The sequence below is a fragment of the Cydia strobilella genome, chromosome 22 (genome assembly GCF_947568885.1).
Source record: "Cydia strobilella chromosome 22, ilCydStro3.1, whole genome shotgun sequence".
Taxonomy (NCBI): domain Eukaryota; kingdom Metazoa; phylum Arthropoda; class Insecta; order Lepidoptera; family Tortricidae; genus Cydia; species Cydia strobilella.
The window spans coordinates 9,695,603-9,718,325 of record NC_086062.1 but is presented as its reverse complement, the minus strand read 5'-3'; the positions used below and the strand labels follow the sequence as shown (position 1 = coordinate 9,718,325).

At 38.1% G+C, this 22,723-nt stretch overlaps 2 protein-coding genes across 2 annotated transcripts in view; one reads left to right on the top strand and one right to left on the bottom strand.

Moving 5' to 3' along the window:
• The window catches only part of LOC134751427 (inhibin beta B chain), a 28,844-nt gene extending 25,911 nt beyond the window's left edge, over positions 1-2,933 (top strand). The window contains exon 6 of the mRNA XM_063686832.1: positions 288-2,933. Coding sequence (XP_063542902.1) covers positions 288-440 — 153 coding nt within the window. The 3' untranslated portion in view covers positions 441-2,933. The remainder of the gene's footprint in view (positions 1-287) is intronic.
• An 83-nt stretch (positions 2,934-3,016) lies between these two features.
• The window catches only part of LOC134751450 (chloride channel protein 2), a 65,313-nt gene continuing 45,606 nt past the window's right edge, over positions 3,017-22,723 (bottom strand). Inside the window, exons 18-23 of the mRNA XM_063686858.1 lie at positions 22,324-22,462; positions 20,855-20,984; positions 18,885-19,001; positions 13,268-13,366; positions 10,122-10,208; positions 3,017-9,794 (exon numbers count right to left, since the gene is read on the bottom strand). Coding sequence (XP_063542928.1) covers positions 9,630-9,794; positions 10,122-10,208; positions 13,268-13,366; positions 18,885-19,001; positions 20,855-20,984; positions 22,324-22,462 — 737 coding nt within the window. The 3' untranslated portion in view covers positions 3,017-9,629. The remainder of the gene's footprint in view (positions 9,795-10,121; positions 10,209-13,267; positions 13,367-18,884; positions 19,002-20,854; positions 20,985-22,323; positions 22,463-22,723) is intronic.

Sequence of the window (22,723 nt, the reverse complement as noted above, 5' to 3'; positions counted from 1 at the left end):
CCTAAGTAAGCCACAAGAGTCTACAGCTAAAACATAGGCATACACCATCGATCGCTACCAACCCAATTAACTATTGAATATACTTTTGGTAAATTGGCGTCGTCGTAAATGAATGCCTAGAATCTATAAAACATTTTACACATATTCTAACGCGAATATAACACTTAGGTAGCTTTAAGGCTAAAACGATATGTTACAGTTTAGTCTTCCAATTCTCACAATAGATGTCGCTATTCGTGGTGAAAAGGTTAAAACCTGAACAAAACTAACAATACTTTTATTTCCAGAAATATTTCTACACGGTGGGCAAGTCGGAGTTCAAGCCATGCTGCGCACCGACCACCTTCAGCTCTCTTCAGCTCCTTTACATGGACTCAAATAACACGGTGACGCAGAAAACGCTGCCAAACATGGTGGTCGAAACTTGTGGGTGCATGTGATGGTAGACTTGTTCTAATATCGACTTTCTCGAAGTTAATTGATATAAGTATAAATGTGGAAAGCAAGAAGATAAGGTTAGACGCATTTGGCCAAATTCTGTCCGATTTAAAGTCTCTAAGAATCACCAACTTTTCTAGAGAATAAATGTGGTATTTTCTATAAAAAGGGACCTTATTGTCGATGGCGCTTACGCCATTATTAACTATGCTCCGATATAAATACAATGCCGCGCGACGCTGTGCGGCATCGACAATAAGGTTCCTTTTCATAGAAAATGCCCCAAATCCTTTCAAGTCTTTACATCTATTAACTATAAAATGTTTTTTTTTTTAATTAATATGTGGTCTATATTTCATTAGTCAGAAATTCTGAATAGTATGAAATCTTTAACTGAACAGATTTGTTATTAATAAATAAGATGGTACACACACTGGTAAAATTGCTGTTTGTAAGGCCAGGGGCCCATTTCTCAAACGGTATTAGACTAATATTATTAGTGTGTTGCCATGGTAACCCATACGACTTGACAGTTCGTGGACTAATAATATTAGTCTAATACCGTTCGAGAAATGGGCCCCAGTTGCATATGATTTTCTAATTGTAATGTTATTTGTATGTTTTCTTCGCTCAATTTGTAGTTGTAAGATAAACAGATAAAAACTTTTGAAGTCTCTCTTTTAGAAAATGTTCTCGAATGCAAGCGACAAGGAGGGAATATAGGACGTACGTAAAATTGCCAGAACACGCCGCTTGCGCTAGAGAAAGAATTCCTGGTATAAATATTAAGTGCGTTATTATATATGCGAATGAAGATGAACGCAAGAATTATGTGAGGCTTGTGTGAAAACTACTTAAGCGTAATGTGATAGGTATGACATTTGACAATGATGAATGCAGGTTATAGCATGGAGACTATATAAAGGAGCCAAATCTCTATGTATGAAAAGTGTCCATCAAAAAACAGTAATTAGGCGGCGCCACCATACACCGAAATACTACCAAAAACAACCTACGTAATTTGGTCGGGTTATTTGTTGCCTTATATGGTTCATTTTATACTCATGTCCCAGAGCCTAACTAGCGCCACCGGAGAGATTAGGAACTATTATTTAAAGCTGAAAGCGGTCACTTTTGCAACAATTCTGCCATAAGAGATTGGCATCCTTTCTATACCATCCATAGGTTATAGTGAATGTGTGATGTATGGCCGTACTGATGTGGCAGGTACCACTTAGGTGAATTATCATATTTTATATGGTGTTCAAGAGTATATAATTGTAGAATTTTATTAGGTAGAGTTTAAGTTTTTAAAGATATGTTTGTCATGATTATGCATGTTACTAAATGGTCATTTGTGACGTTTTCATCCAAAGGGTACCACATTGTCGGTTGTCGATAAAGTTGACTTCTAATTGAAGCTATATGGGAATAGTGCCTTACTGACAAGCGACAATAAGTACCCTTTTGGTTTAAAATGGCACATTTTTTGACGAGGCAGTTAAGAAACCGTACAGCTATAAAATTAATAGGTAAAAATATGATGGGCATTCATATTTTACCAATTTTTGCTGCTCAACTAACGACAAGCTAATAATCACTTTAAGCAGATAATTTGGACGTATAGTCGGACCACGCTAAGTTTTCATGCCAAGTGCAACGTTAAATATGGAGCTTACATATCCCTGTAAGCTGGCAGTAAGAACTTACTGCCAAGTTTGTGCAAAGTTAGCGTGGTCAGTCTATTAATAGTTCGGCATGTTTTCTTTTCTTAAAAAAAAGTTGTAGCATAAATACAAGTGCTTTTTGTGATTTAGATAGTTATTTAGGTCCAGTGCATTTATATATTTTATTATATGGGTTTGCACGATTTCATAGCTGCGTGTATGTGAAAATTTTTAATATGCTGTTTGGAAAATGTAGCAGTTATTTTAAAATAATTAAAATACAACAAAAAAAATATATTTACGGAAATTTTATTTTACACATCAATGTAAAGATGGAAGGCTGCATTTCCAAAAAAACATATTAAAATGTATGACTAAAAATAAAAGTTATGTTGTAACTGTAAGTATGATAAATTATCAAATACTGTTACTTAAGTGTTTAATTTTATTGTAAATATTGTTCCTATAGTTTTAATATATTTTGTCGATGGTAAAAACCAAGCAAAGTATCAGAAAAAACCGATCCAACAGTTCATTCATTTGTAAAAAAAATGTAAGTTATCCATTACCTTACTGTAACTTAATCGAAAAAAAAAATTGTTTTAGGTAAAGATAAAATATATCAAAAATGCTTTAGACAATCGTACATTTGAAACATTATGTAAATAATGATTTAGTATAAAGACACTGATCTGATTAATTTCACACACAAAATGTACTTAAGTAGATTTGAACGTTGTAGAATTCTGTTTCTGTTTTTGATACGGTGTCTAAGTATTATAGATATAAGATACATTTCAAAATTAAGAGTAAAAAAATAGAAGTATATTAATTGGTTTTATTTATTTAAAATAATCCAGGTCACATAATTTATTACACTTTATAGTTTTGTGATTTTTAAAATAAAACAATAATAACATCACAAAATATCGTCTATTCAAAAAGCAACAGATCACACTGACGAAGAGCCCTTTGGGCGATATAATTATATAAGCAAGCGTATTTAGAAGGCAATCACACTTCCAAGGTTTATATTTATTGAAACAAGTGTAAAAATAGGGGGGGGGGCACTCCAAAAGGAATTTCTACAATGTCAGGGACGTGACGCGTATGGCAGCTACCTTAATACCCGGCAGAAATCTGTATTATATTATATAGGTATATACCGATGAGTTTAAAACTAAATTATCAAACCTCGTGCCAAATGCCGGGTTTTTTTCCTTTAATATAAAATTTAGAGTATCGCTCGCAGACGTATCTGCATGTTAAAAAAAAATTGATTATAGTATGGGTTAGCACATTGTTACTGGTGAATTCTCAATGCAACTTGAGACTCCGGTGTCGTTAAAAAGATGTAATCGTCTTACGGTAGATGTCGCTTTACGCCACCCCAAAGGCGTGTATACATAAGGGAAGGAATGGAAAGATTTGCAAGGTTCTGGTAGGCTTCCATAGCTCAATTGGTTAAGAGCAACGCACGGATTGCGGAGGTTGCGGGTTCAAATCCTGCCGGTAGTGTAACTTTTTCCATTTTTTCCTTTAAAATAAAATTTAAAGTATCGCTCGCAGACGTATATGCAGAATATGATTTTATCTGAAGTGTTAAAAAATAACGTCACGTACCCGACACTTTTCTGCGGGCTTAGCACGGTAGCATTTTTATCGCCTGTCACCATGCCTGTCACGTTCTAACAAGCATAAGTGCGAAAGTGACAGGCATAGTGACAGGTGATAGAAATGCAACCATGCTGACACCGCTGAAATGCCCCAGGAATTTGCTCCAAATATGTTCATTCGATACGTTCATTTTACATAAACAAATAGACTTGCCAAAAATTATAACTACTATAAAAAGGGGTGTTATGTGCATATTTATGTCTTTTATCGCAATAACAGGTAATAACCCGATATTTCGGCATATTAGTGGCCTCTTAACACAGGTATTTTCTTACTTAAAAAGAGGCACCAACACTTACCTGTATAAGTAATTCTTAAACGAAATAAACAATTTTTCATTTTCATTTTTTCATTAGTTTTTACGTAAACGACCATGTTAGCTTAAAATGGTATTTTGCCACAAAAAGTTCACAAATACATCACATTATTTTCCAATGACTATTCCATTATTTACGAAACATTACCATCTTTATAATGGACAGATATACTTATGTGTAGTTTTTTTAGGTAAAGTTAGACAAAGAAAAGTACAATGATTATGATAGCATATTAAATTAATATAAAATTATTTTGGTCTAACTCTAATACTATTTTTGTACATAGTTTAACCTTTTAACCGAAACATGACTTGGAAAAATTGCCAAAAACAACAATTTCAGGGTAGTGTCTTGACCAAAATGATTAAAAATTAATTTTTGAAACATACATTTTTAAACACCTAATTTTTTTTAAAAATCAAATCACAATCAGGAGCAATTAATTAAGCGGCCGTTGCCAAAACTATATCTGCGGTAATAAAAAATATGTAGGGTTGTGACAATTAGCTGCAATCGCAGATATATTATTAGTGTGGCCGAAAGATGGCACTAAAAAAAGGACAAGTGTGAGTCGGACTCGCCCACCGAGGGTTCCGTACTTTTTAGTATTTGTTGCTATAGGGGCAACAGAAATACATCATCTGTGAAAATTTCAACTGTCTAGCTATCACGGTTCAATGATACAGTCTTAGTAATAGGGTCCCGTTTTTACCCTTTGGGTACGGAACCCTAAAAATGATTTTTTTTCAGCTTCATTCCACACGTCTAGTTTCACTAAACTTACACATTTAAATGCTGCAAATAAATTTTTTGGAATGATTTTAAATCACAAGCCTTGTTTTTCGACAATAGTACAGTATGCTTCAATTGTCATAAGTAGGTACCTAGGTATATTAAAAAAAAAGTTAAGGTACCTGCACCAAAGAAGGCCAATCGTTATTTTTTTTCTTATGTTTTATATTGAAGTTGCAGTTTGGTCTATGTTACTAGCGAACATGGACGCAAAATTACGCAAAATATAAAAATATGAGTTTTATAAGTTTTAGAACCGGGCCATCTTTGGCGCAGGTACCTTGTTTATTAACCTATGAAACTGAAGCACACTATACATAGCATATCAAATAGTATATAACGGATAATTTCATTAATTTCACAAATACACATAGAATAAATATATGTGACGTTTTCAACCAAAAGGTACCACATTGTCGCTTGTCGATTAGGTTGATTTCGAATTGAAGCTATATGGAAATAGCGCCTTATGGACAACCGACAATAAGTACCCTTTTGGTTGAAAATGACACAATTACATCCAACTTAACTAGTAATTGTACGTATAAAGTTGTCAAACAAAATTAAACGTCTTTTATATACCTATCTAAAATTCATAAAAATATATAGTTCAAAATAAATATGACTAAAATAAATTAAACTGTATACTCGTATACGTCAATTCCAAAAAGCACCATTTTACATTCAACACATTCAAAATATCAAAAAATGTGACGTTTCCAACCAAAAGGTACCACATTGCCGCTTGCCATTAGGACGCTCTGACAGGTTTTTGAATAAAGATACAATGTGGTACTTGTCCTTATGGTAAGCGTCAATGTGGTACCTTTTGATTGAAAACGTCACAAATAAACTAAACTATTCGTCATAAACATATAAAAATTAACTGCTGGACATTATACTTATTCAAGAAAAAATAAGCGGTGTACAATTTTTTAAAACATTCATTACCATTTTTTTGTTATTTACTGTATATATTTGTTTTTCTTATAAGAATACATTTTTAAAGTTTGTGTAATGTGTAAATTGACTAGATCATTAATTTACGTGCAACGTATTGTACAAATCATTTTTCTGACTAAAAGATTTGCTTCTGCTAGCGAAACTACATAGCGAAACATTATAGTAGGGTAGGACGGGGGCAATTGAAACACGTTATGATTGAAACAAGTCAAATTTCTTAATTTTATTGCGAAATTTTGTTGATCTCATTGAATACCGTGATAGTTATTTAAAAAAGATTAGAAATAACAAATTGTAGGTGTTTCAATTAACACACTTATGGGGTAAAACCACTTTTCCACATTCTCTTTAATTCCCTATCATTACGTATCCATGGGCGATAGGCTTTTCAAACACATTTTATTTAAAAACGAAATAAACAACCTTTAATACTCGTATACGGCTTATACCCAGAAGGGGTCCTTAAATTAGAAAATAAATATAAGCAATTTGAATTGTAACTACATGTATACTTAAGGAATAAAAGGCTCTATTATTATATAATACTCGTAATAAAGGCACATACCCTACTAAAAATAAAATAGTTACAGGCGGTTAAACATAAAGTGTTTCAAACGTCCCCGTCCTACCCTACGATTATGTCGATTAAAGATAACTGTCCAAGCAGTAATAAAGCGTTAAATTATGCCTAAATCTTATAATACTGAAGGCAGTTCTCAGTTTCAGCTATAGTTTAGATTGACATCTTGCATTTTAATACAGAGTGAAATTTGGCTGTTTCATACATTGCGGCTGATGTGATGCTGCTGATTTCTATGGGCTGGTCAAATTTTTTGTCGCGATTTCGGCATTGGTCCCATAATAAAAGTTGTTCAGTAACACCTATAAAGACACTACGCAGAGTATGGCTGGTGGTTAATTATTTATTTCATTCTGTATCTATAATTATGAAAAATAATGTAAAAAATATGACAAAAATTAATGCATGGTGTCAGAATTTTTATTTTTGGTGACGGGGATTTTAGATATTTTGGCGGAATTTAATAAAAATGGCAATGGTTTTATTAAAAAAAAAAAACTGAATAAGACAAGTAAAAAGTTTAAGTTTTGGGATCTAAAAAAATGTGTGTGTGTCAGCTCCGACGCACGACTGCAGTTTACTCCTTACTTATATTATAAAATTAATAAAGTGTTTCCACGCAGCCTTTGCTATGGGATGCGCAAAATAAGTTACGCACGAAACGTAACGTAACATTTGATTTTTCTCCCCATAGATTTTCATGTGATAAAATTAATGGGACCTGGAGGGAAAGTGCCTTCAAACCTTAAGTTTATCCATAAAATCGCATATTTAGCAGTTATTGAATCTTTAGTCGGTTTAATTTCCGGACGAGGGAAGCGAATTAAAAAAAATCCTTGAATGCAGTTTTTTTTTTAAATAAAATTTGAGTAAAATGAGCTAACTTAAGGTTTTAAGGTACTTGCCCTCCAGGGTCTATTATTTTTTCCACGCTGTTTATGAAAAAGTATCGATACTTAAGGAGTAAACTCCAATTAACTCCAAAAAACATTTTGCGAGTTTTGTAAATACTAAATACCTATATCAAAACTACAAAATAGACACAATGCACAATGAAATCACAATAAGCCACAAAATTGCTAGTACAAAATAAATATTACAAGCTATTTACAGAGTATAGTATATCCTATTTAAGTTAAAATATTTAACAACTCAGTTGTCATATCTAACATCGTCATTTCAAATATGTGACAATCATCGATCATCAAACTTTGTACAATTTTATGAGATGACTGTTTTCGACTCGGGCCCTATCTATTAAACAAAAGCCTTTTGTTTCTTTTGTGCAGAGCCGTATTCGGCGCATGCCAAAGCAACCATGTCGTTAAAAAGCAACTATCGTGATATTAATATGTCTCACTATATGTATGTGTATGTGTTACTATGTTAACTGTGTGCCGTAGCCATTTTGATGTAGATACCTAATGTTTTATTATAAATATATATTTTATATGTCTCAGAATATTGTTTTCTATTGTCAATAAAATTATTCTTATTCTTAATATTGTCTTCGGTTACCGCGATAGTTATCTACTATGAAATAAAACTATGAAAACTATCGTGATATTATTAAGTTTCAAATTTATTTAACAGCTTATTCGAAGAACAATCAGCCCCGCGGGTGGCGAAAACGGCAGGTCATTTTTCATGGAGGCGAAAAAATCATCTCATAAAATTCATACTATAAACCGCGGCATGACATTAGCAGGGTTTCGTACCACGTAACATACCACCCAACTACCTATATAGTTCAATAGATCCTATGGTCCAACATTAACTCAAATATATTATGTTTTATCCCTTTATGTTGCTTTCTTCTTGTCTGTTACCTTCCGTGATTCTCACTTGATGGTCTCATCGGAAGATCAGCGCTTGAAGTCGCCAGCAGCATGCTGAGATGGGGCCATTTCGTGCCACTTTATGTTCACCATGTTCTTTTAATGTATGTCTATAGTCTGTCTCTGTACGAATAAAAACTCTCCCTCTCTTCTATTCTATTCTATTCTAATATCTTCGTTCAGATGTGACTATTATTCGAATGTCGTATTTCTATGGCAACATATTCACAAAAATGGAAGAAAAAACTCAGAAAAATCGAAAAAGTACATTGGCATTTATACATACTTAATTACATAATCGAATTTAAACTGTTGTGAGACATACTAACATTAAATAATTTTACGGTTTACTCACTTGTTAGTCACGTACTGTCAGTACGCGATACACGGCCGTTGTGAAGGCTGCTCGCACTTTTAGTGCTTGAGAAAGGAGACATAGGCTCTCCGAAACATGTCGCATGAGTGACTAAAAACAACTGTATAAATCTTAAAATTATTTAAAACTTATTTACATATTCAATTTGTGGACTGTGGACCATAGTTGTGGAAAAGAAGATGGCGACTTGAACGCATTCTACTCAAAATGGTGGGAAAATGCCAATGACAGGTCGAGTGGAGAAAACGAGGGAGGTCTTGCCGAGCAGTGGGACACTACAGTAGACTAATAAAAAAAAAGTTGTGGTACTGGTACTGTGGTATAGTTGAGTGGTTTTACGGTAATAATTTTACCGTCTATTTTTTAAATACTTAATATTATTTAATGTTTTGTTTATTTTAGGCAAGTATTTGCACTAATATATAATGGATTTGTAAATTAAGAGGCGTTATGATATTTGTGACGTTCCACGGGTGAAGGTACCTTATGGTGGTTGGCGCTTACGTCGGTTAGCAACGCATCAATATTGGAGCGTCGTTAATAATAGCCAACCGCAATAAGGTACCTTTGAGACCCACTCAAGATTCCACTTTTCGAAGCACTCGCTACGGTCGTGGTTCAATTTTGGATTTTTTACGGGTATTAAACAACAACTTTGCCCCCTTGTAAGACAATAGTACATTGTGCAGCATGGGGCGTAAGTTAAATAACGGCTTACCGGAGCGATTTATAGACTCGAGTTTGCAATATTATTACGCCCCGAGTTACATAATGCTTTTCATCACACTTGCGATACAAGAGTGAAGTATAAATAACTGTTAATTATAATACTAGAAACTTCATAACTCCCTAGGGAAAACGCTTTTTCCATAGTTTCCGCTAAGCCTGCGTGCAATTTCACATTTACTGAGCGAGTGTGATGAAAATATTATTATCTCATGAATGTTCGTATAACATCTCGTTTTATTCCCAATACCTCGTTCACTTGGTGTCTTGTGTGAGTTTGGCCGTCTCGCTGTCGCTGGGGGGCGCGGGCTCGGAGCCGGCGCGGGGCGCGGCGGGGGGAGGGGGTGGGGGCGCGGGGGGCGCGGGGCGGGTCGCGAGGGTCAGCACGCCGGAGTTAACATCTTCGATGGCTTTACGAAGCTGAGGAGATACATTTAATTAAGTACATATTTATACAAAACTAAAAAATCTTAGGCGTATAGGGCATAGGTGTTACGCCTTACGCCAACTTACGCCCTTTTACAACAACGCTGCCCGAGACTTGTACCCTTATTCACTAGGGCCGTTAGGGCCACAGATATGTGCCGAAAGCTTCAGAAGAAGTCAAAGATCTAGATTTCCTAGGATAGAAGGTCAGTAAATATATCGGTTTCGTATGAGTGTCAAAGCCAATTCTTTGGATATATGTTGATTCGCTAAAAATGAAGAAGGAAACAGGTACGAAGAATCTAAAGTTTAAGAACTTACCTCTTGTAGTGAGACAACACCTATAAGCCTGCCGATAGCCGTGACGTAAGCTCTGCTCACTCCCAACGTGGAGAACAGCGAATGAACCTGTTTAAATTTTCAATAAATTAATTTACACTAAACACATTGTTGAGGTTGTATTTGTTTTTGTATAGTTTTTGATACTTATTTATTGTCTATGTTTAGTTTTAAGTTCTTTTTCTAGAACTCTATTTTTAAACCCTTGACGTATGTCTGTAATTCATGTTTTTATGTCAGTACTTTATTAAACCTGGTGCGAATAAGTCAACTGCTTGTGTTACTTTTCCATAACTATCGAAATTCCTTTTCTAAATCCCTCTTTGCTCTCCTCTTCTACACACATTATAAAATAAATGTGAAAGTATTAAACATTTAAATACCTCCAAGAATCCAAAAATACAAAGAATATATCATTGGATATTTGGAAGTTTACATTATATGTATGAATATTTTCATTTCCTAAAGTTCACTTTTCATGAATTAAATAAGTGGATTGAAATTGAAAATCGCATTACCTAGGGAATATCACATTCAAAATAGTACATTTCGATGCTAGTGCGGAAAGTATGACAGAATGAAGAGAAGACATGAAGAATGACATTTCCGCACGTGTATCGAACGGCGTTTTTTTTTTTATACAGTTGCGAAAAAATAATAAAAACAACAAGTAAGGAATAAAAACTTTGGAAACTTAAAACGCCTCTTAGTAGGTAGTAAAAGTAAGAAAAACCGCCTCTTCTTTGACAGGCGCTGAGGACAGGCGTTTCGGCAGCTATTCCGTTCCATTCAGACAACTTATTAAGAACGGTTTTTCAATATTCAATATTAAAAAATAAACGTGTTATAATGATGATGAGGTAAGTAATTAAATTATAAAATATGTATATTTTTCGTATTCTTACATTAACAGTAGGTTTTTATGTTGATTACGACGTTTAAAGGAAACTTATATTAACACTCATCAATAAGTAGTCATGAATTGGAACAAGAATAAATTTAAAAACAATGGAAAAGTAAAAAGCACTAGTTCGCGAGAAAAGTAGCACTTTTTGACCAACCTTAAATGTTCAATAAAATATTATGTATTACAAGTTTATAAAATTAATAACTTAATACATTCATTTATTTCTTTATTTTAGTCACATGCACAATCTTACAGCTAAGATGCCAAAAGGCTTATGCGGTAGAGATAATAGATACAACACAATCAGAATTAAACAGATTCTATAAAATAAAACATTAAAACAAAACAAAAACGATCAAATAAGTTCAGGTCAAATTAACAGACAGCACACATAAATTAAATTAAACGAAACAGAGAAAATTTACTTTCGAGTCGAAATGGAAAGTAGTGTGTTTAACTCGGACGAAAGGACCCATTTCACCCTGGAACTGAATAACGCAATATCCTGACTGCAATGGGTCACTTGTCTTTCAACCCTTCGTTAACCATCTGCTGTTGTTATTATTGGAGGCGTTGTGGGCCTTTGAGTGTCACGTCGACCAAGCAGTGATCTATTGTGACGGGCTGACGGCCCTTTAAAGTTCATTACTAATGCCCGTTGTATCCAGGAAATTCCAGATTCTTTGGACCGTAATGCTCTGTACCTCATAGGATTGCAAACTTAGGGTTGCACGTGCCGTTCTAAGTAGTTTTTTTTGACATTAATGCTCTACAGGAACAGAGAATGTGCATTGCAGTCTCCTCTGACTCCTGGCAGAACCTGCATGTCGCATCCTTTTCAATTTGAAACATGTGTTTGTTCAACTTGCAGTGTCCAATCAATATTCTAGTTACCGCGCAGGCTTTGTGTCTTTTGAGCCCTAGAAGCTCCTTAGCAGTTTTGCCGTTGAACCCTTTGATTAGAGCTTTCGAGTGTTCTTGTCCTTCAAAGATAGATATAACTCCGTAATAGATGGATACAGTCTAAGGAAAAAACGTGCCTCGAAAATCAAGAAAATTTGATTCTCGTTCAGAGGGCGCTACTAGCTTTGGCCAACTGTCGTATAGATGGCGTTGACGGTTTCGTTTGTTATTTAACAATTTTAACGCATATCAATGAAAGAACATGGGTCAAAATCATAAAAATAATTAATGCAAATAAAAAAATCATTTATCCATAATACATTTTATCGTATTTTTAAAAAATATTTATTTTTAGTTTTAAATTGTGTCGACAGATGGCAGTGAATTTACTGGGGTTACAAAATTTACTATGACAGTACCGCTCTAGTATGTTACTCTATGTTGTCCTTTGACGAACTTCCACCAATCGATTGCTCTCGTTCTTTCTAAGTTGCTGAGCAGAGAATATGCATTCCGTTTTGTAATTAAATAATAAACAATGTAATAGATTAATACCACCTACGTATAGCTTTAAGATAACATTTGCATGCTTAACCAGCAAAATATGTCACTGTACGGGAAAACCTTTCCAATATCACCTTGTTGCACCATATTTTATGCAAATAAAATAATTTTAATGTTTTTTTTAATTCTACATAACGGTTCTGGGACGACCAGGGGTGTGTCTGCGCCCTTTCTAGCAAGTTCGTCCGCTTCTTCGTTTCCTTCATAAAGTAACTTATACTAGAGCGGTACTGTCATAGTAAATTTTGTAACCCCAGTAAATTCACTGCCATCTGTCGACACACTTTAAAACTAAAAATGAAGATTTATAAAAATACGATAGAATGTATTTAAATATAGATAAATGATTTTTTTTATTTGCATTAATTATTCTTATGATTTTGACCCATGTTCTTTCACTGATATGCGTTAAAATTGTTAAATAGGTAGGCCAAAACTAGTAGCGCCCTCTGAACGAGAATAAAATTTTCTTGATTTTCGAGGCACGTTTTTTCCTTAGACTGTATCCATCTATTACGGAGTTATATCTTATCTTTGGTTTCCTTTAATGTCGGAGTGCCCTGGTACCCATCTAAGTATGACATTGTTTGAGTTAGCCAGTGCATTTAGGTTTGTTTTACAGTTCTGGACTAGTTTTCAATTTGACTCAATGGATTCTAGATCAGCTTGGTGCAGCATCTGCTTTTACTCAATCACTCAAAATTGGCTAAACATAGTTGACTGAAATTACTGAGCCGTGGTATAAATAACGTACCTTGAGTAATGAGGTCCTCTCGACCAGTTGGAAGGGCGCGGGGTCGATATGGCAGTAGTACAGGCTGGTTTCGTCTTCATAGTCAGTTTCGTCCAGTTGCTGTAAAGAGTTTATATTAAATCAGTACCATCAAAACAAGATACAAGATACAAGGACTAGACAGTTAAGTGTAGGTGTTTAAAAAAAAACCGTTGTTTATAAAAAAAAGAAGAAAAAACTGGCGAAGTTCGATTAGAACTCGCACCCCAAGAGGTTACGAATTTTTTACAATGTATTTTTTTCCCTTCCTATTGAAAACAATAACAGTCAAAAAAAAATTTGTGACACACTTTTATTGCTGACTGTACTTCTTCTCATTTGCATGTCTATCGAGTACTTCTTGAGACCTTTCTAATGAGCCTAAAATTGATGTGTTTGTGTTTTTCTACCGAGGAACTGTTGTATATACATAGGTATATCATTATATTGATACATGTGGGTAGCTGAGGAATGTGTGGTAGGTTGAGAATAAAAATAAATCAGTCTTGGTCTAGCTAGCTCGGTGGTTTTACTTAGATCCCTAATCCCGAATACAACATGGTGTCAGGTGTAAATAACTCAGCATATAAATCGTAAATCGGACGTTTTAGTGCCTATAGTGATGGAGGAAAATCAAGTTGCAGGGTTGGCCGCTCAGAATAGCGGCTATGCAAGTTTACAACAGCCCGCGCCGTTATGCGAAGGCGGTAATGGCAATATGGCGGACAATTGGCGTGATTGGAAAAAGACATTCGATTGGTATTTGGTAGCTTCGGGGCGCGATGGGGCATCGGGAAAGGAAAAGTGTGCGTTATTCTTACATATCATTGGTAAAAGTGGGCGTGAAATATATGAAGAATTGGACTTTGAAGAGGCCGAAAAGAACGATTTTAATGTGTTGTGCCGAAAGTTCGAATCGAGGTGTAACCCAACAAAAAACATTAACTTTGAGAGACATATGTTTTTCGAGTGTTCTCAGGGAAGTGACAAGTTTGAGAAATATTTGGCCACATTGAAAGTGAAAAGTAAATCGTGTAAATTTGGGGATCTAAGGGATAGCTTGATTTTGACTCAAATGATACGGGGGATAAAAGATGGCCAGCTGAGGGAAAGGATGCTCAGAAAGTCGGACTTGGAGTTAGGCGACGCCGCAGCATGGTGCAGGGCGGCCGAGGTGGCGAGCGAGCAGGCCGGGGCCGTGTGCGGCGCGGAGCCGCCTGCGCCGAGCGCCGCCGTCGAGCCCGTCGTGGCGCGGCCGCGGGCCGCCGCCCGGCCCGGCCCGCCGCCGCCGGCCGCCCGGCCCCGACCGACGCCCGCTGCTGCCGGTGCCGGTGCCGGTGCCGGTGCCGGCCGGAGCTCAAGGAGATGTTGGAATTGTAGCTACATGCATGACAACAACAGATGTCCAGCGGTGCAAGTGATATGCTTTAGGTGTAACAGGAGAGGGCATTTCGCGAGATGTTGTCGGTCGTCCGGATTTGTGAGTCATACGATGCGTGAGTTATCGTGTCAAACGACGGAGGAAATGAGCGAAGAGGAGGAGTTTATGATAAGGGGAATTGAAGTCGGAAGCGTTGACAAAAAGGACTGGTACGAGTGGATAGTCGTAAACGGAGTGCGGGTGCAGTTTAAATTGGACAGCGGTGCGGATGTGACAGTTATCTCGATAGACAGTTATGTGGCTGCCGGATTTGATAAGCAATTATTATGTAAGACGAGTACAATATTGAAAGAGGTTAGTAAACATATATTACCATTGGCAGGTTGTTTTGAAGCGGATTTAAGTTTTAATAATGCTACAATTAGAGAAAAAGTATATGTGCTAGACGCCGAGTGTGATAATTTGTTAGCGCGAGATGCTTGCGTACAATTAAGGTTGATAAAGCGTATTTATGAAATTAAAGACACTTGCATTAGTAAGATGATAGCGTCGCATAAGCACATTTTTGAGGGAATTGGGCAGTTGCCGGGGTTACATAAGTTAACAATTGATGAAACTGTCCCGCCTGTTGTTAGAGGGTCTCGGAAAATACCAATTAAATTACGGCCAAAATTACAGGAGGAGTTGCAAAGGCTTCAGCAGTTAAATATAATAGTGCCAGTTAGTGAGCCTACTGACTGGGTCTCCAATATTGTGATAGTAGAAAAAGCGGATGGAAATATTCGGCTATGTCTGGATCCGCAGCATTTAAATAAAGCGATTAAGCGAAGCCATTTCCAACTCCCCACTCTTGATGAAATAACGGCTAATATCTCGGGGGCCATGTATTTTTCGGTGTTAGATGCGAGTAAAGGGTTTTATATGTGTGTTTTAGATGAACCTAGCTCAAAACTTTGCACATTCGCGACACCGTTTGGGCGCTTCCGCTTCCTCAGGTTACCGTTCGGGGTCAGTTGTGCGTCGGAAGTTTTTCACAGTATAATGTATAAGTTATTTGCAAGGCAGGGTGTGGAGGTGTTTATCGACGATATATTAGTTTACGGAAAGACGCGAGATGAACATGATCAGCGGTTAGGGGAGGTAATGCGTGTAGCGGCCGAGTTTGGGGTCAAGTTCAATAAGAACAAGTGTGTGTTTGGTCAGGAAACTGTAAAATTTTTGGGCCACATACTTGATAGAAATGGCATTCGGATTGATCCAGATAGGGTAAAGTGTATAGATAATATGCCTATTCCGGAAGACAAAAAAGGGTTGGAACGCTTCATGGGGATGACAAATTATGTGTCTCGTTTTATTCATAATTATGCAGATAAGGTGGAGCCGTTAAGGGAGCTATTAAAAAAAGATTTAAATTTCGACTGGCATGAGGTGCACACGAAAGCATTCAAGGACCTTAAGCGGCAATTAGCACAGGCGCCTACACTCAGGTACTACTCGCCCAACGAGCCGGTGACGGTGTCGGTGGACTCGAGTTCTCGCGGGCTGGGCGCTGTGCTGCTCCAGGGCGGGCGGCCCGTGGCCTACGCCGCGCGCACGCTCACTCCCACCGAATGTAGATGGGCTCAAATAGAGAAGGAGCTCCTCGCTATCCTGTTTGGCTGCAGTAAGTTTCACCAATTTATCTATGGGCACTCTCAGGTAACGGTAGAAACGGATCATAAGCCATTGGAGGCTATTTTCAAAAAGCCGCTGAACGAGACACCGATAAGACTACAACGTATGTTATTAAAACTGCAAATATATTGCTTAAACATTTGTTATGTACCGGGGCGACTGATGTACGTGGCTGACACGTTGTCAAGGGCGACCACGGATTTAGGCGAGAGGGGCGATCAGCGAGTACAACAGGAGGTACATTTACACATAAATACTCTGGTGAGTAACCTACCATTTAGTAACACTAAAATGCAGGCAATACGAGATGCAACGAGAATTGACCAGAGTTTGTGCGAAGTAATGGAGTATTACAGAAAGGGATGGCCGCATACCAAAAGCATTGTAACTGAAAAAGCTAAGTCTTACTGGGAGGTAAGAGATGAGATCCATGTCGTGGAGGACGTAGTGTTTCGAAACGACTTGGTGATTATCCCTAGTGGTTTACGGGCTGAAATGATCAAGAAGGTACATGAAGGTCATCTCGGCATCGAGAAGTGCAAAAGACGAGCGCGCGATGTGATGTGGTGGCCGGGCATGGCGGCCGCCGTGGAGCGCGCGGTGCGCGAGTGCGAGACGTGCGCGCAGCGGCGTGCTTCCCCGCCGCGCGAGCCTCTCGCGCCGCACGCCTCGCCCGATAGGCCTTGGCAGGTGCTCGCAGCTGATATTTTTCAGGTAAAGGACAAACATTATTTGCTCGTGGTAGACTATTACTCCAAGTACGTGGAGGTGGCTACTATAGTGGATTTGAGAAGCGCGACAGTGATAGGTATTTTGAAACCTATGTTTGCACGTCACGGAATACCGCAAAGATTGGTATCAGATAAACGGCAGAGGGTGCTGGTTGCGCGCGCAGGTGGAGCGCGCCGCCGCCGAGCCGCGCTCCTACTGGGTGCGCACGCCGGACGGCCGCCGATACCGCCGCAACAGGCAACATATCATACCAGCGGCGCCGGCGCCGCCTACTGATAATTCTGACAATACTAATTCAGGGGCAAATATATCAAAATACTATGATGACTTGGAGGAGTGTGGCGGAGGTCAAACACCAGGACCACAGAGTTCCTGTGGGCCCCAGGCCACAGCTGATCAAGATTCCGCTTTCCGCTACACTCGTTCAGGCCGGCGAGTACGCACGCCGGATAGGTTTTATTAGTTATAATACTTAGGTAGGTATAGTATAAATTTAATATTGACGGTGAATGGTGAATCTTTGTTTTTTTATTTAAAAAAAAAAAAGCACTTAGGTACCTAAGTAATTTAAAAATATTGTCTTTAACTTAAGTATTTACTTATCAAGTTAAAAATGTCTACTAGTAAATAAGGATATCATAAATTGCATTGTATGTATACGACCCATTACAGTCAATAAGCTTGTGATGAACGTTAATGCAATGTAATAGGGTTTACAATGGCCTAGTGCGATTATCGCTGCATGTTAATGTTGATAAATGATATTATTTTTTTTGTCAAACTCAATAAAATAAGGTGTAAAAGTAATATGTAAAAGTTTATAGCAAGACAAAAGTAATATTGTTGTAACGATAGTTAAATAAATACATACGTTTAGATATTAAAAAAAAATACCTATATACATATATGTTCTTGTTAAATGTATTTAATAAGATAATGCTCTAGTTTAATTTTGTTTGGCTACCTATTATGAAAATATGCATGTTTGTTCATAAGGGGGAAGATGTTGTATATACATAGGTATATCATTATATTGATACATGTGGGTAGCTGAGGAATGTGTGGTAGGTTGAGAATAAAAATAAATCAGTCTTGGTCTAGCTAGCTCGGTGGTTTTACTTAGATCCCTAATCCCGAATACAACAGGAACTGTGAACTGCCTACCGACTGCATCATCAGAACACCTCGATGTTAGCATATTATTGTATTGTCACCGGAATTACGATAGTACTCCAAATTTCAACTGTTTCAGATACCGGAAAGTGGTTCAAATTTTAGTTACAAGATTTGAGGCACTATACACCGGGTGTTTCCTGTAACAGGAGCATTAAATTAGGCTGTAGGCTGTACTTTTCAAACTAACCAACATTTGTTCAGCAACTTTTAAAAATAACTTGTGTTTTGATTTTAATTACACTTTAAAGTTTATTTTAAGACGCAATGTATTGCAATGTTATGTTTAAAGGGTGAAAAGCAACGTCAAACACACACATGGCAGCGTACATTGAAAATAATATTTAATTAGTATGAAAAAGATATAATGTAAAAATTTCATATTTTTAAAAAGTTGCTGAACAAATGTTGGTCAGTTTGAGGCGTACCTACAGCCTCCAGTTTAATTGATTGCTCCTGTTACAGGAAACACCGTGTATATATAATGTGAAGCTAAATAAAAGTGTGTAAAAACTTTTGACTTATCTGAATAACTTAGCGTCTATTCCAAAAAAGGAGCAGATCGAGTGAAGACTCATCGGTGTGCCAGTAATTATAAAATACGTTCAGTTGCCTGAATATTTAAGACCAGCCACTCACCGTATCTCTCTTGCGGGCAATTTGCAGCATGCGGTCGAAATCGATTTCTTTGCCCATCTCTAATTGTTCCCACGCCTTCTGGTCTTCGGGAGACATGTCGCAAACTCGTTCCCGGGGCTGAGAAGACACGATTATTCAGACAAATAATTAATATAGGAAACGAAATACATTTAAATAAAATCCGTGGAAGAAATCCCTTAAAGGGTTATCCCTTAAGGGTTCGCCTTTGTACTGCCTATTTCTGTGCAATATTTGTGTTCTGTGTTTTGTACAATAAAGAGTTTATACATACATAAATACATACATACATTAAGTAAAGTGGGTTCTACCACTTTTTCATCCGAGTTATTGTAGAAGACACAGAAATAAATATACCATAGAAGACGCAAATGCATCTGCTTCGCGTGTCCGAACCCCGACCAAGCGTCGAGGTTGACCGTCGCTCTTTACAGTCCATGCCGCCAGTTGTTGCAGCCGAACGTCCGTGAAAACTTAAAAAATGCTTCGTTGCATGATAATTAACTGCAAAGGCCCAAAAATTACGAGCACCCAACGGCAAGAACATATTTCCTATCACAGATAAGTAATTTTAAAATTATATTATGCGTAAATTTTGTATGAAAAAGTCGACACGCTTGGTTTCAATACAAATCGTGGTATTTGCGTCATCTAGCGTATATATTAAATCTGTGGTAGAAGAGTTTCAAAGTCTAAGAAAAAATATCGTGCTTCGAGTTTGAGATCTGATCTAGATGGCACTTTACGGCTCCAGAATCTATACTAACTCTGGTTGTCAAAAGTTGTTTTGCAAACCAGCTTCCTCTCCTCCTACTCCAGCTGTCAAAATCACGGAATGATGATACCTTAGCCTCCTAAGGCCCAGCCATACAAACGGAAAATCCAAAATTTGCCACTGAAATTTGAACCTATAGTGTAGGAAATAGAGTTGATTTTGAAAATTGAACGAGGCAAAGCAGAAGCGACTCTGTTCCAATATTATATGATTTAAATTTCATCAAACTGAAGAAGTACTATAGGTAGGATCTTGGGCCTTAGGAGGTTAGACTCTACAACTCTTCTGGGGATAGCTGGTCACCGTTGGGACCTTCGGCGTGCAGCAAAGTGGAACTGATGATGATTACCAGAGGGCGGAATTGCTCATGGCAAAAATCAAACGTTAATAGAGTTGGAACGTTGAATTTTATCGACTTTTCAGCTATCGATAAGTTCAGTCACCTTAAAAAATTCCGGAAATGTGGATTATATTTTTTTTCCATGTGTTGGAATGTTGCAACAAACGAGAAATATTATCAAATCTAGATAAAAACTATTATCGTTCTTTACCTCTTTAAACTCAGGTGAATGTGTTTTACTCGTTATGTGAGATTCAACGCAATATTTTTTTTAGGTGCTTTAAGTGAACCTTACATTTAGAGCAGTATATTGTTGAGTTGTTTTCGTTGTAAGTAAGACAAGGATATTTCTTTCTCCATTTGTTAATTGTTTTTCTTTTTGGATTTACCATTTTTTGTAAAACGTGAATTAGTTGCAAAAAGACTAGTGGCAGAAATGACAGTTAACTGCCATGCAATTTACTTTTAATCTAATCAAAGAGGTCAAATGGCCAACTAGCTAATCAAAGAGGTTAATGTTAAAGTCAGGTGACTGAACTTATCGATAGCTGAAAAAGTCGATAAAATTCAACGTTCTAACTCTATTAACGTTTGATTTTTGCCATGAGCAGCTTTATCATGCGAACGGCTAAGGAGTGGAATTCACTTCCTGCAAATATATTCCCAGTCCACTATAACTTGGATCTTTTGAAATCAAGAGTGAATAGACATCTTTTAGGTAAGCATGATCCATCCTAGACTGCATCGGCACTTACCATCAGGTGAGATTGCGGTCAAGTGCTTGCCTTTTTGTAATAAAAAAAAAAAGAGCAATTCCGCCCTCTGATGATTACGTACCAGCTGCACTTTCTTGTTAATGCTTGGGCTCCTGGCCAGCCCTGGAGACAGCTGGCCACTTTCTAAACCACCTTCTACATCTTGCAGCAACGTAGATCGTTTGAAGATAGCTTCAAATGCAGCGCGGATTCTGTGGGGTACCATTAAACTATGAGCGAGAGGCGTTCCGCAATGAAGTAAAATGGGACCTGGATACTACTACTTTAATTTAAAAAAAAATACTAAAAGTGTAGTTCTTCTTTTTAAAGATTTCCTATGTTTAATGTAAATCTACTGTAAATTTTAAATGTTATAACATAATAGATACATCGATACACAAAAAAAACCGGCCAAGTGCGAGTCGGACTCGCGCACCGAGGGTTCCGTACTTTTAATTAATATTTAATTAATATCAATATTTCGTTTTGTATATAGGTACATGTACATACCGCGTTTCGGCGCCGGTGACGGTGGTGTAGACGGACGGAGTGGTTGGCGTGAGCGGCTGCGGCGACCCGAGTCCTCGGGTCACCGTGAATGAGTTCGTTTTGTATATACGTACATACCGCGTTTCGGCGCCGGTAACGGTGGTGTAGACGGACGGAGTGGTTGGCGTGAGCGGCTGCGGCGACCCGAGTCCTCGGGTTAGTGTGAATGAGTTCATTTTGTATAAATACCGCGTTTCGGCGCCGGTGACGGTGGTGTAGACGGACGGAGTGGTTGGCGGGAGCGGCTGCGGCGACCCGAGTCCTCGGGTTAGTGTGAATGAGGTCGTTTTGTATATAGGTACATACCGCGGTTCGGCGCCGGTGACGGTGGTGTAAACGGACGGAGTGGTTGGCGTGAGCGGCTGTGGCGACCCGAGTCCTCGGGTTAGTGTGAATGAGTTCGTTTTGTATATAGGTACATACCGCGTTTCGGCGCCGGTGACGGTGGTGTAAACGGACGGAGTGGTTGGCGTGAGCGGCTGTGGCGACCCGAGTCCTCGGGTTAGTGTGAATGAGTTCGTTTTGTATATAGGTACATACCGCGTTTCGGCGCCGGTAACGGTGGTGTAGACGGACGGAGTGGTTGGCGTGAGCGGCTGCGGCGACCCGAGTCCTCGGGTTAGTGTGAATGAGTTCATTTTGTATAAATACCGCGTTTCGGCGCCGGTGACGGTGGTGTAGACGGACGGAGTGGTTGGCGGGAGCGGCTGCGGCGACCCGAGTCCTCGGGTTAGTGTGAATGAGGTCGTTTTGTATATAGGTACATACCGCGGTTCGGCGCCGGTGACGGTGGTGTAAACGGACGGAGTGGTTGGCGTGAGCGGCTGTGGCGACCCGAGTCCTCGGGTTAGTGTGAATGAGTTCGTTTTGTATATAGGTACATACCGCGTTTCGGCGCCGGTGACGGTGGTGTAAACGGACGGAGTGGTTGGCGTGAGCGGCTGTGGCGACCCGAGTCCTCGGGTTAGTGTGAATGAGTTCGTTTTGTATATAGGTACATACCGCGTTTCGGCGCCGGTGACGGTGGTGTAGACGGACGGAGTGGTTGGCGTGAGCGGCTGCGGCGACCCGAGTCCTCGGGTTAGTGTGAATGAGTTTGTTTTCTTCAGGATAGACTTCGGTCGGAATAGTTGACCAGGCGCTGAAATGAAATGATGAGGCATTTGATGTATGTATGGGACATTATGAGTTTGCACCTACATTGACAAGAGACAATATATGACCATAATCGAAATTCTGGCAACAATGTGTGCTCAAGTGTTTGAAGCCGTTTCAAATAGAAATTTGTTTTTCAAGCGTGAAACATCCATTTTCCGAATAGCAATGCGAACAAAGTAGAACTTTAATATTATTAAATATTTCTCATGAAATTAATTTTAAATTAAAAATTTTTCATGAAATT